Below are 14,169 nucleotides of genomic sequence, written 5' to 3'. Positions count from 1 at the left end.
AGGCTTCATCTGATACTCATTTGAACAACTATTTCAAAAGAAAGGAACATTATAGGACATTGGAGAATTATTAGATTTTTTTTTTTCAGTATAATTGTGAAACTGTGGTTTTGTTTAAAAACGTTAGTCCTGCTTACAGATCAATACTAAAATATTTATGGATAAATGGTATGTCTCAGATTTGCATTAGACTCTGAAGAAAATGAGAATTAGTTTTTTGCTTTTCAGGAAAGAGGTTCTGACAGAGGTCCTTTAGGAACCAGCATGCTACATCTAGCCCATATATGTAACCATTGTCCATTATTCATTAGGTGTCCCCATGCACTGTGTACCATGCTAAACACTTCCCTTTCCTCAGAGGGATGCAGTCTATGATCTACCAACACCCACGCTCACAGCATCTGTGTTCAATCTGAAAATCCCTTGGGAGAAAAAGATTTTTCCATCTATGGGGATAAAGCTGTGGGTACTTTTCTTAGTCGCAATGGACTGTAAGGACTCAGGTCATGCATCCTTTGGGGCAGGCTTTGTCTGAGAGCTGCTCAAAACTTCCCCAATCTCCCTTCTATCAAGGCTGAACTGATCCAAAGGACATTTTCCCAATGTCCTACAAGTAGCCCACCCCTCTCCCCACTGAGGATCTGGTGGACTGCTAAGCATAGGTTCTGCCCACTTCATGTAAGGGTCCCGATTGATGTCCCAGGCCATTCCACCCACAGGAACCAGCAGCCTCCCAGGAAAAGTTACCCACCAAGTTATCATCCCACCAAAGGCGATAGCTAGGTGGCCCATGGGTGCCTGGATGACAGACTGACCTGAAACCCACAATGCATGGTAAAGCTTAAGGAATAGGGCTTATCTTTATTGAGGCAATCACATTCATGTTTAAGTTTTTCAAAATGATTGACAAATAGGCTAGTTTAAAAAGCTTTCTACTTCCATACAGCTGTGTCTACGTTCAGAAAGTAGTATATATTGTACAGTGAACACTTTCCACCTTCAGAGTATCTTGATAGTTCATAAATTTGTCAATAGACAACGTAAAACAATATGTACAAGACAGACCTTTTGTAAGTTCAAAATTTAGGTACTTATGGTATCATTCCATAATTAACATTGTATGTTTTTCCAGGTAAGGAAGACAAGTTGTTATAAAAATACTTTATATAAACTTCAAGTCAGAACTAAAACATTCAATCCTATAAAAATATCTTTTACTAATAAAAGTACCAATTTCTAGATAAATGTTCTTTATCAATAACAGTTACATACTTAAATTTTCAGGGAACACCTACAATGTCAGATAGTCCACTTTAACACAGTATGTTAAAGTTACTTTAAGGCAGAGTTGTCAACAATCTTCTAGTTTTCAGAGCTGGACCACAGGTTTGATTATGTTGCATGTTAATGGCACAGTTATTCTACAAAAAAGTTAATTCAAGTATCTATTTATTACGAAAGTCTTTCATAAACAGAAACTCTTCAGCCTAGAGAGGGCATTTTTAGGTTGGCATTGCCTTCAGGAGAAGACAACATTTTGTTATAAATCAGCTACATTTTACTTTGAAATGTTTAACTTGGAAAGCCTGTGATTGCATTTTGACCACTATCTGAAATCAGCTCATTCATTTCATTTTGCTTACTTTCTCTCAAGGCATGATTGGGGTGATTTGTTTGCGTCTGTGCTCTCTTTGATCTCCTAAAACACACTTTTAGCAGCAGGTAACACAGCTCAGCCACATTAAGCAGCATGCAAATCACAGATGCAGAAATCATAAAAATGGTGAACACGGTCTTTTCAGTAGGTCTAGAAATAAAGCAGTCAACCAGATTGGGGCAAGGATCAATCCCACATTTCAATACCCAGGGCAGGTGGTAACCGTTGTACAGGAAGTAAAACACATACATGAAAGATGCTTCAAAGATGATTCTGAAAAAAATACTGCTGGTGTATGTCCACCACAGGGAACCCTCTATCCGAACCTTTTGTTTTTTAATGTCTTCTATGTCTTTGAATTCATTCCTCTTCTCTCCTCGCCTGAACTTGCGGGTGGTCTCATGTCTGTAGTAGGCAACATGCATCGCTACTAGCAGGGCAGGCGTGGAGACAAAAATGAGTTGCAATGCCCACAGTCGGATGTGGGACATGGGGAAGAAGTGGTCGTAGCACACGTTTTTGCATCCTGGCTGCAGAGTGTTGCAGACAAAATCTTCCTGCTCATCACCCCACACTTCTTGAGCAGCCACCACGAGGATCATGACACGAAAGATAAAGATGACTGTGATCCACACCCTTCCGATGCTGGTCGAATGTTTATTGACACCCCCGATGAAAGTGTGCAGGGTGCCCCAGTCCATTGTGTCAGCTTAGTCCTACATAGACAAAGATGAACAGAGGGGAATTAGCGGAACATTCCTCTGAATGTATAAAGGTCTACAGTACTATTATACACATAAGCAAACTTCCCTTAAAGTGTATACTGTGAAATTTTATAACTTCAATTCCCTAAACTGCTAATAAGAGGTTTTCTGATGAGAAATGGCCACTTTAAAAACATTCTAATGTTTTAGATCAGAAATAACTTTTTTTGGAGGTTTGAATCATCTTGATTCAACTGAACTCAGGTGATATGTTAGGTTGCTGCCAGACAGAAGAAGCCCTCGTGGCACACTGGTTAAAGCGCTCGACTGCTAACTAAAAAGTCGGGGGTTCAAAACCACTGGCGGCTCCTAAGGAGAAACATGTGGCAGTCTGCTTCCGTAGAGATTTACAGCCTTGGAAACCCTATGGGGTTGCTACGAGTCAGAATTGACTCAATGGAAGTGGGCTGGGCCAGACATTAATCCAGAATACAGGTAAACGAAGTTATTCCCAAGTTTTCTTTTAATTACTATGTCAGTTTGGTTTTTGCTCAAGGGATCAGGAAAGTTCTGCAGTAGATTTTATTCATTTAAATGGCTTATTCAAGAAAACAAAAATTCATTCATTGGAATGACATAATCTGGTTTAACCAGCAGACTAAGAAGAAAAGAAAGAAATCAAATACTTATTAGTTTATATAATATATTGATATTTATTTCTAGCTTGAATAACATCATCTGCCACAATCGTGTAGGAAACCTAATATTGTGAACTACTGAAAGGGCCTCTTCGAAAAGTGAATCACAGGCTTTTATAAAAATTGCTCACTTGTTCTCAAATGTAACCAGGGCCAGTAGTTGCTTTCCATACCCCACTGTACCATACACATAGAGAGCCACAGACAACAGGGACCAGCTCTACCCCTACCAAGGGCCAAAACAGCACAGCCTCCCTTCGTCACATCCTGAGAGGTATACACACAGTTTACATCCTGAGAGAAAAGGGGTTTCTTTGTTACATCTTAGGAGTCCCCGGGTGGTGCAAATGGTTAAGTGCTTGACTACTAGCCAAACTCACCCAGAGGCACCTTGAAAGAAAGGCCTGGCAATCTACTTTCAAAAAATCAGCCACTGAAAACTCGATGGAGCACAGTTCTACTCTGACATGCACGGGGTCGCCGTGAGTCAGAGCTGACTCAATGGCAACTCGTTCTTCACATCTTTGGAAACTTTTGCTACAATTCAAACAGATTTCTTCTTCTTCTACAATTGCCACAGAAGACTAAAGAAGTGGTCACACACTCTGCTGAAAGTCAAAGGCCCTCTCCTCAGAAAAATGTACTTATAATTTTTCATACCATTTTAGGGGATGCGGCAGTCACCAAAGTCCCTTTTAGATCCAGTCTCAGAGGAACTTTCTTGCGCCTGAACGCATGAGGAAACACATTCACCGGCTTTCTCTTTTCAGGCCCACCCACCCTACCACCTGTACTCTTGTTCACAGATCTGCCCTCTCTGAATCATGTTTGTTATTCTTCTAAGCAGCTGGATAAATGTAAGCCAATGTCACCTCTTCAAGGCATGCTGGGGTCCCTTCACTGTCCGCAGCTGGCCTCTGAATGGGGGTGCTAAAGTGTGCCCCAGAATCAATATCTTTTGTAGATTTAATATAGTTAGCCAGCCTTATATTTAAAAAAGGCAGATGCCCACTTGAGTTGACTTTCTTAGAAATTCATGTTTTGCTCTTGGTTTGGCTTTTAGATACCACATTTTCCTCAGAAAGACACTTGTTGTGTGCCATCAAGTTGATTCCAACTCATAACAACACTATAGGACAGAGCAGAACTGCCCTATAAGGTTTCTTAGGCTGCACTCTTTACAGGAGCAGATCTCCAGGCTTCTTCTCCCCTGGAGTGGCTGGTGGGTTTGAATTGCCGAACTTTTGGTTAGCAACCAAGCTCTTAATCACTGTGCCACCAGGGCTCCTTAGAAAAGCATCAGATCTAGATATAAGGAAGCAATCACCACTATTCATCCAACCCATAGTTATGTGTTGATTCCTCCTCTGTCTGAACTAGCAGTGCAGGTCAAGAGAACACGCCCCAGGGTATGGAAAGTGGCACCCAAGCAAGGGCATAACTGAAATCTCCACATCACAAGTCAGAGTTTCTGCCCCTGCTTTTTCCTCTCGCCCATTATGGGAAAACTCCTCTTTTTACCACATTGCCAAAGCCACTAAATGAAAGTCACCAAGCCTTCCACCAGCATTTATTGAGTGTCTACTATATGTAGATGTTGGCTATTTCATCTTTGATCTCCTGTCCACACCCAGTGGGTTCTAGGTAGAGCCGCTGAGTGGAGGGGCATGAAGGCTGAGCTGTGACACCAGGCTCTGAGGAGGCAAACACAGAGACTCACTCTGTCCTGTGGGACTGGCAAGGTGCGAGATCACAGCTCTGTAAAACGGGGGCAGATAAAATCTTCAAGAAAAAATCCGGAAGGGCAAGGTGGCTGCACATCAACTACTTCTACTTGCACCTGATTAGTGAAGTCACTGAGGACAGGATCACTGAGAGGAGAACACGGAACTTCACAGGCCAGTGTTTTTCCCTTTGGAATGAGCCATGAGGAGGTGTCCAATAACAGTACTTGGTAAACAAACCACCACCCTCAGACCACTGAGGATGCCCAGACTGCCCGGTCCTGTGGGCAGCACCTCAGTAAAAGGTGGTGGAACAGCAAGAAGGAACCTGAGAGAATAGTTTTGGCCCAAGAGGAAGGACTTCATGGCATAGAAGCCTAATCTAACTCCACTGCCTAAAAAAAGTAAAGGACTTCAAAATGTTTATAGATTCTTAAAAGTTGTTCAAATACCATGGAAATGAAAAGTTTTAAAACAGCGTATAATAAAAAAAACATTTGGTTTCTTTAAATCCAAACCAAAACTGAACTAAAAACTCACTTTGTGGCATAAATGGGAACACTCAAATTATGGTTTTTAACTTAGCCTAGACTTTAGGGAAGCATACTGATTTTTTAAGCTGGGGGAAAAAAAAAGAGAGAGAAAGAGAATTTGCTAGCCAACTAGAAAGGGGAGCCTGTTCCAATTGGATGGAGAGCTCTTAAAAGCATGTGTCCATACAGTTGCAAGTGACTCAGATGAGGGAGAGGGAAATTATGGTACCATGGACAAGCTCAGATTTTAAATTGACAAAAAGATGGATGACAACCCAGATAATCACATAAATGAAGGAGAGTGGCCCAAACCTGTAAAAAACAGAAGTTTAAATCCTAAATGAGCTGAACAAACAACAAAAATTTAAAAAACAAAATAGTAACGTTTTGAAAAAGAACGAAAAATAAGATACTTGAGCCAAAGAAACAAAAAAGGGGTGGGTACAATGCTTGGAGCAGATGGCACAATTTTAATTAGTAACAGATGAAAAGCAGAAACTCTTATTTCCCCTACTTTATCAAAGAGAATAATCTCAAATTATTTCTAAAAACATGGTACAAGAGAGGTGCATAGCTAGTCCCTACCTGGCAAAAAGAGCTCTAGTCTCCATTCTCAAAAGAACTAAACCTTAGAACACTGAATAATTTACAGATAAGATCAGAATTTCATTATTCAGAATGAGTCAGACCCAGGCTTTGAGAAAGACAAATATTCTGATTTGCAAAGTAAGAGAAAGTTCATATATACAGACTGGGAAACTTTCTGTTGAATCCCCAGCAAAATTCTAAAACATCACCTTTAGAAATATATATATATATTTAATGTTACCATTTGTTTGAGGACTAAGGTGTGCCTGACCCAAGCACCATGGTATTTTCAATTGCCTCATATGCATGCAAAAGCTGGACAACGAATAAGGAAGACAGAAGAAGAACTGATGCCTTTGAATTATGGTGTTGGTGAAGAATACTGAATATACCATGGACTTCCAGAAGAACAAACAAATCTGTCTTGGAACAAGTACAGCCAGAATGCTCCTTAGAAGAGAGGATAGTGAGAATTTGTCTCATGTACTTTGGACATGTTATCAGGAAGGATTAGTCACTGGAGAAGGACATCATGCTTGGTAAAGTAGAAGGTCAGCAAAAGAGAGGAAGACCTTCAATGAGATAGACTGACACAGTGGCTGCAACAATGGACTCAAACGTAACAATGTTTGTGAGAATGGCGCAGGACTGGGTAGTGCTTCGTTCTGTTGTACATAGGGTTGCTATGAGTTTGAACCGACTAGATGGCACCTAACAACAATTTATTTGGTTATAGTAACTATAGCACTGGCAGTGACACAGATATAATGTCTCTTAGCATCAAAATGACATTTGTAAATGTCTCTCATATCCGCAGAGAGTTATCAGATTTTCATGGCTCATTTAATAACAACTTCACATTTTACTTAAGGAGTCAGGGTCTACCTGGAAGCAGGCTGACAGTGCCACACACCAAGGCTGCCAAAAAGAAACACGGTGTTTGGCAACGTGAATAGAAAAGAGGGCCCAGATCACTGTGCAGCCTCATATGAAGTGCTGCGCTGCATCTCCCGTTTTAAGATTGGCATGGACACACTGGACTGCATCCACAGAAGAGTGATCAGGGTGGTAAAGGGTCTGGGAATCATCTCACAAGGGCAATAACTGAAGTCCCTAGAGCCAAGTTAGCCTGAAGAAGCCTTGTGAGGCACATGACAGCAATCCCAGTATTTGTAGCAGGAGGCTTAGTTTTTTGTGTCAATCTAGGACTAAGAATTGGATCCAATGGGTGGAATGAATAGAAATCTGGGTTTTTGCTTTTAGAAAGAGCCGAGAAAAATGAAATAGGCCACATATAAACAGCTAATGCAGACAGGACTCAGAGGAACCAGGGAGGAATCAGTTGGATTAGTGGTCTCTAAGGCTCCATATTTAAAGTCTATTTAGTAAGTCCTCCCTTTCATAGTCTACTTATTGTACTGCCTATAGAGGCTTTAAATATCCACAGTAAATGCATCTTTGATTGATTTTAAGAAATTCATTTTAAATAATATGAATTAGAAAATTAATGTTTAGTCTCTGATGGAAGGCAGTATAATAAATTTTCTTAATTGTTGTTGTTCTACCCTGTAAGCATTTCGGGATGTAAGTAAACAGGGGGGAGGTAGAGACATATACATCTTGATATTTCACACTAACCATTCACCTAGGAGTCAGTCCTGTTTGTTTATAAAATGAAGATGTTCTCTAATTAACCAAGAACATCTTCCATTGAAGTTTGGTTAATTAAATGCCCAGTCAGCAAGTTTTTAATTTACGAGATGAAAAGCTTGTATTTACTCAAATCCTCAAAGTTCACAGAATTTAAATTGCTCCACAGGTAAGAATACTTTTTCTTTGTTTTCTACTCTGTAGCCTGTTAACAACTGCACGTCCGCGATTACCTGCCCGAGCGTCTAGACAGCAGACAGATCAAGGTGCCAAAGTACAACCTCACCTTTATAAGCTCTGAGGGGGTGAGGTCACAGGGGAGGTCAAAGGGTCCCAATCTCCCCACAAGGACTATAGGTCCCAGCTTTCCAGAAGCAGAAACCTTGACCTCTGCTCTACTGGGCTTCTCCCTCTTTAAAAACCAAAAAAATCATGATGGCAATAAATTTATTAGTGCTCTTTCTTTTTCTGGGTCCCCAAATTACATGCTTCGAAGACTGTTCTATCAAAGCCGCAAGACTGAATGGAAACTAATCTATTTCACAAAACTGACTGACACTGACACTGAAATCCAGCAATTCACCTGAGCCTTTAAAGGCTCACTAAGAAAATGAGTGGTTAAACCCAGATACAAGCATGTCTAGCCCACTGGTCATTCAGGACAATTAATCAGGCTGAAAACAAATCAACTGATTCAAAGTATCTTCCTGCAAGAGCCACAAAGGCCCTATTATTTATAACAGCAGAAATGATTTACAAGGAAGGGTTGTTTTCTCTTCTCTCCATAACTCACTGTCTCCCTAAGTGTGCTGCCTGAAGGGCCTTCAATAAATTGGATCCAATATCTCTCATCTAGTCCACACCACTCCTGAGGGTCTTACCAATCAAGCCCTGTGTATCAGTTCTGCATATTGTTTTCTGGGGACAAGGAGCAAGAAAGAAAAATTCACCTCAAAAGTGTTAAGAGACAGATCAGGTAATGTGCTTTCTTGGGGTTGGAGCCTATTAACTTCCTAACACATTGCTACAGTCACTGGTAAGGCCTGACTGCCCCCAGGAGATGCTTCCAACTCACAGAACAGAGGGAGATTGAGGTGACAGATGGCAAGCGATTCTGCAAGTTCTAAAGGAGGACACCGGACTCCACATGCCCCTCTGGAATCATTAGCACTTTGCAGCGTCCACAAATGGAGCAATGGGCAGTGTGCACACACTGCAAACCATGACCCAGAGAAAGGAATGGAAGCCATTCAAGTTCCAAACCTCAGAATTTCCCTTTTAAGAACACATAGCCCCTGGTGGTAATCTTTCATCAACATTTTGGTTATAAAAGATTTGAAGGCCAAATCTTCTTTATGAAATTTTCACTCAGTTAAAGTTATTTCCCAAAATAATTTCAAATAATCCATTTGAACACTTTGCAGTTTTAGAAAATAAAATACCTCTTTCCTTTAATGCTTCAAGAGGGCTGCAGCCAATGGGAGGAGCTCTTTCAATAAAAAGTAAAATAATTAACTCTTTCTTTTTAAACAAGAGAGGTTTATTTTAACTGGCTCTCTTCTGGCTGTCTTTTAAGAAAAGCATAGATATGCTTAGCTTCTACAGTACTTAACTTACAAGAATCTAGTTATATTTAACTTTAAAAAGGTAAACTCGATTTGGTTTTATGGTGTATCTAATCATAGTGAATAAGTCCATGCCACATTCTTAACACAAAATCTACAGTTCTCAATATTTAACTCTGAAAATAAGCCATTGATTTTACTACTGATGATACATGGTTCTAGGAAGATGGTTCTTCTCATTTACAATCCAAATAATTTAGACCTATTAGCATTCCACTATGGTAATGTAACTTTTTTTAATTGTTGAAAATATACACAGCAAAACATACACCAATTTGTAACTTCTTGATTGTTTTAAAAACTCTTAAGAATTTAATAATAATTTTCCTGTTTAATAATACCATTTTAGTTTCACCGACATCAGAACCAAAGACTGAAGCCCTAAAATTTATAGTGCTAACCCTCAACATACACCAAGAGGTGGGAAGAATCTTTCTCTTTGTAGACAGTTTTAGTTCTCTTTGAACAATGCTTTCAAAGTCATTCAGGAAATATTCAATAGATCTGAGAACCTCATCTATTGACGACTTTCCACATTAGTTTTGGGTAGTTGTAAGGACAAAAGGAAACAATGCCAAAGCAAAACGAGCAAACCTAAGCCTTACTTCCAAGAGCTACCTGCGGATTAGGCACACAGAAGAATTGTGGTGAGGTCCCTGCTTCCAGGGGTTCAGGCTTTATTCTTCTACACCATCTGATTGTCCACAGCCAGTGCTACATAGCAATGGTACTGATAACAGGCTTTGCTCTGTTTCTGGATGTCAGTGAGGATGTCACCTGTTGGGAAAAACAGTAGTTGTTGGCCATTTTCCTTTAACTCCTTTCCCTGTGCGTTTATTACATGAACTCTGTGGGTAGTTTTTCTTCATCCCCAGAACAGTTATGTGGTACATGTAGATACTGCCAGTTATCTGATGCTCCATCCTTTGAATACACTAAAAATGAAAGGTGTTCTTTAGTGTACATTCCTTTCCCTGTCAAAATAATAATACCCAATCCCAAACCTCAAACCCATTCCTCGAGCTTTCAAAGAAAAAAAAAGAAAAAGGAATGGGGAGAATTTGAGAAACTGGGTATACTTCTTTATCCTCCAATCAGCAGTTTTTTAAAAAAAAATCTTAAACTCTTCCTATTCAAGAAGAATCTATATTTTTTGTCTCTAGATATGTCAGATCATCCAAGGGACAACACAATAGCTGATTTTGAAATCAGCTCAGACTCAAAATTTCAGTGACCTTCCCTTCAAATTAACTACATACTAGTGGTAACAATGGATTTAGGATTTATATACTTTTCCAAAATTAACTCAAAAGAAATTTTTTTTTCTGCCTAGAGAATCTAAATATAAAAATGAACAATTCATGGAATTATGTATGTTGAATTTTAAGAATTCAAAGGGTTAAAAAATAATTTCCATGAAGTTAAACTTCCCTTCTCTAGGTCTTGCTAGCAGCCTCCGTTCATTCAAGCACATCTGTGTCCTTTTCAGACATTTAACTAGATTTAAAATGACTCTGGGAGTAAAAACTAAAAAGCCCCCTGTGACCCAGTTCCACTCTCATGGATCAAGCAGATAAAAAAGATATCTACCATATGGTAAAAGCTGGTGCTGAAAATGGTATTTCCCGCTATTTTGTTCTATTAACATTTTTACTGTAAAAGAAGGTTAAAAATTATTCTTATCCCACAGTTTTATTCTATTTAACGTTTTAACTAATGTAGACAAAACTTCATAGCTCCTGGAATATTCAGATTGAACTAAAAATGCATGGTGAGTATTTGCAAGTTAGAATTTTCCTTTTACCCTGTTGAAATTGTTTAGACAGATCTCCTTTAGTTCTTTTCCTTCTAACTCTCTGGCTTATAATTCAGAAGAGGAAAAAAATAAAATAAGAGAATGAAGTCACCATTACCTGTATATCAGAATTTGTTTTTTTAAAAATTCAGAGATGTGGCTGGACTGAACAACGTCCTCCAATCTTAATCACTGTGGTGTTGGAAATGAGGGTGCTTTCACACCCACGAGGTGATGTCAGATCAAGAGTGCTGATGTTCTCTCTTCATAATCCCCTCTGCCCTCCTTGGCAGGGTTCAGACAATAACTCCCAAACACTCTGCCTGATCCAAACAACAGACAAAGCTCTCCCCAGGAGCAGTTTTGAGCAGCCTCCTGCAATTCTAAGGAAACCGCAATGGGGTAGGACATTTTCTTCTAGAACACTGGTTAAATTCTACTAGAATTGGGGCAAGAAAACACTTAACATAATAACAATAAATATATAATTTATATAATAATAATAACAGTTCTATAATAACAGCTCTACTGAAGGAAAAAGGCAATGGAGAATCATTAAATTCCATCAAGCAAAAACTGAGGACTCGATTCCACTGTAGGACACTGACACTGCTGGCCCCCCGTCCCCTGCCCATGGTGGCAGCCCCCCCAGCCCCAGAATAGGCACCAGTAGCTGTCAGGCCACACTCACCCCAAAGCCCACCCTGCTCTCCAGTCAACAAAAAACAGGCCGCCTGGTGACACCTGGGGCTGGTGTCATTCACCAGACAGGAAGTACCTTTTGGTGCCTCCACCTTTTAACTCAGATGTGTCACTAATTACACTTAACTACTGTTGTCCACACTGCAGTCTCCTGCGTTCCACAAGTTCCTCAGTTCCTCAGGCGTAAGTTCATCACCACACAGGTATACTGGTTAGTTCTACCTGGTACTTATCAACGGGCCACAAATGCCAGGGTTTGGCTGAACTTACACACTCACACTGAACTGCCTTTCCTCTCGCCAAATCAAAGCATGACCCACAAAAATGAAGAAAATCCAAAACGCAGGAAAGGAAGTGGGGGAAGGGGCCCAGGTCTCCATTTCAGCCAACTCAGACACACAATACATAAAATACAACATTTATAAAACCTGTTGTGCAAGTTAAAGAGAGACCCTCCTGGGTTAAAAGTCAAACCAGTCGGCCCTCTTTACTCTGAGTTCACCGAGAAGGACAGGCAGCTTTGTGAGGAACCCACTGCTCACCCCACAGAGACGTGGCAGCGGCTGTTGCAGACGCGGGAGGATGCAGATCACAGGCAGAGAAGGCTACGCTGGGTAACCCAGAGGACGGGCACCCACCCTGACAGGCGGCCAAGTTCCTTGGCAGGTCGGAAACCTCTTCCTGCACCGAATGCCCACCTAGGAGTGTCGTCGGGGGCCGCAGACTCCCGCGCTCGGGATAGGCGAGGACAGTGACAGGCTGCCAACCTCAACCGCTCGCGCCTCTCGGGGGAAGTGCCTCCGCTGCGGAGCCGAGTGGGCTTCCCCGGCCCTGGCCACTACTCCGCGCGCCCCCCGCTCCCGGTCCCAGGCCTGACCGGAAGCCCTCTGGGCTCGCGGGCCCGGCGCGCGCTTACCTGCCGGCGGCGGGCAGGCGGCGGGCGGGCGCGGGGATTCAGCTCGAGCCCGTGGGTGGTGCGCTTTTCGCGCCCCGACCCAGCAGGCAGGGCCGGGTTCCACGACGCCCGCAGGTCTCCGGCGGGGCCTCAGCAGTCGGAAGTGCAGGGATTTCCTGCCCAGCGTTAGGGTAAGGGCCCTGCTTTCCACCTGCAGCGCCTTTTAATGCACCCCACCCCGCCTCCTTGACGCACTCGGGCCGGCTCCTGCCCCAGGCGCCCGGCCCCCTCCCACTGGGCGCCGCGCGGCGACGGCGGGAAGGCAGGCCGACCCGACCCACCCGGGCCACGGGGTAGAGGGCGCCGTGCGCTGGGTCAGCCTGCGACGGCGCGCACCCACCCCCAGGGGACACGCTGCGGGGGTCGCGGGCAGGGCCGGGGACTGGGGGCGCGTGCTCTGCCCCGGGAAGACGGGCTGTGCGGTTGCCCGACCCCGCCTTCAGCGAGACTTTCCGGGGAGCTGGACCAATTGGGGATCAGTGTTGGGGGCAGGAAGAGACCTTGCAGGCTGTATTTTTGCCAGAGCACACCACTCCTCCTTTCTGGACACTTCCAACCGCCCTTTAACTGCGCCGGGCACCGGTGCATGGCCCTTTCTCCGAAGAGCGGCCGGGAGGCACAGGCACTGTGGCTATTTATTAATCAATGACCACTTAGAGACGTTATAGGGTTGGTGTCTCATTCGAGTTATTTTTATGGGTTCTTTCCATCCTCTTGGAAGTGTAGTGGTTAAGAACAATGGCTACTAACCAAAAGGTTGACAGTTCGAATCCACCAGGCGCCCGTTGGAAACCCTGTGGGGCAGTTCTACTCTGTGCAGTAGGGTCGCCATGAGTCGGAATCGACTGGACGGCAATGGGTTTTTTGGATTTTCCATCCTCTTAAGCATTCTCCTGGAGAAGAAGAACGGGCCTTCCTTGGGCTAACTGGCCGTAGTCTTGTGGACCAGGAAGGCCATGTTTCCTCCCTCCCAAGCTCAGAAAGCTCAGGGTCAGGATAGGGGCTGGTGGGGTGGAAATATTGGAAACTATGTAGGGTCACTATGAGTCGGAATTAATAGCAACGGGTTTGGGTTTTCTTTCTTTCTTTCTTTCTTTTTTTTTTAATGTAGGGACCTGGCTTTGCAGGTTCAAACCTGTTCTACATCAGACAAGAGATGTGCAGCTTGCTTATTACACAAAATTGGTTGGTAATTAAAGGTCCCCACCTAAACATATGCTAGTGTTGGGTCACATTCTCTCATGCAACAGGATTAGTGGTAGTTTTTAAAAATGTCTATTCAAGACTGTGGAGGGAACTAAAACTTTATAAAAATTCATCTCCAAAATAGATTATTTGAGGAGAACAAGGTTGTCAGGTATGGCCCCTGAGTCAAACAAGTTTAGGAAGCTTTGGGATGGCTCCTGGAATGGCTCTTTCATTGGAGAGACCTGGGCTGCCTTAAACCTACGCCTCTTGTGCTCTCTTGCTTTCCACAATCTACTCTCCATCACTCCCAAACAAACGCTCCAGCTAGGCTCAACTGTTTGCATAGTAAA

The 14,169-nt window shown here is 42.6% G+C and overlaps 1 protein-coding gene across 4 annotated transcripts; it reads right to left on the bottom strand.

Annotated features, from left to right (window-relative positions):
* Positions 1-827: 827 nt before the first annotated feature.
* GJB6 (gap junction protein beta 6) lies at positions 828-12,753 on the bottom strand. Of its 4 annotated transcripts, XM_023742464.1 has the most exons (4): positions 12,593-12,753; positions 11,093-11,357; positions 9,798-9,956; positions 828-2,373 (listed from the first exon to the last, which is right to left on the bottom strand). In XM_023742464.1, the coding sequence occupies exon 4, from the start codon at positions 2,356-2,358 to the stop codon at positions 1,573-1,575; it is 786 nt and encodes a 261-aa protein (XP_023598232.1). In that variant the 5' UTR covers positions 2,359-2,373; positions 9,798-9,956; positions 11,093-11,357; positions 12,593-12,753; the 3' UTR covers positions 828-1,572. The 4 variants fall into 4 exon arrangements, with proteins under 4 accessions (XP_023598232.1, XP_023598233.1, XP_023598234.1 ...); XM_023742465.1 differs by lacking the exon at positions 11,093-11,357; XM_023742466.1 differs by lacking the exon at positions 12,593-12,753 and having other exon boundaries at positions 9,785-9,956; positions 11,093-12,322.
* Between the last annotated feature and the right edge of the window lie 1,416 nt (positions 12,754-14,169).

Source organism: Trichechus manatus, unplaced genomic scaffold (assembly GCF_000243295.1).
Source record: "Trichechus manatus latirostris isolate Lorelei unplaced genomic scaffold, TriManLat1.0 scaffold00210, whole genome shotgun sequence".
NCBI lineage: Eukaryota > Metazoa > Chordata > Mammalia > Sirenia > Trichechidae > Trichechus > Trichechus manatus.
The sequence above is the reverse complement of the archived record's forward strand: the minus strand, read 5'-3'. Positions and strand labels throughout refer to the sequence as shown.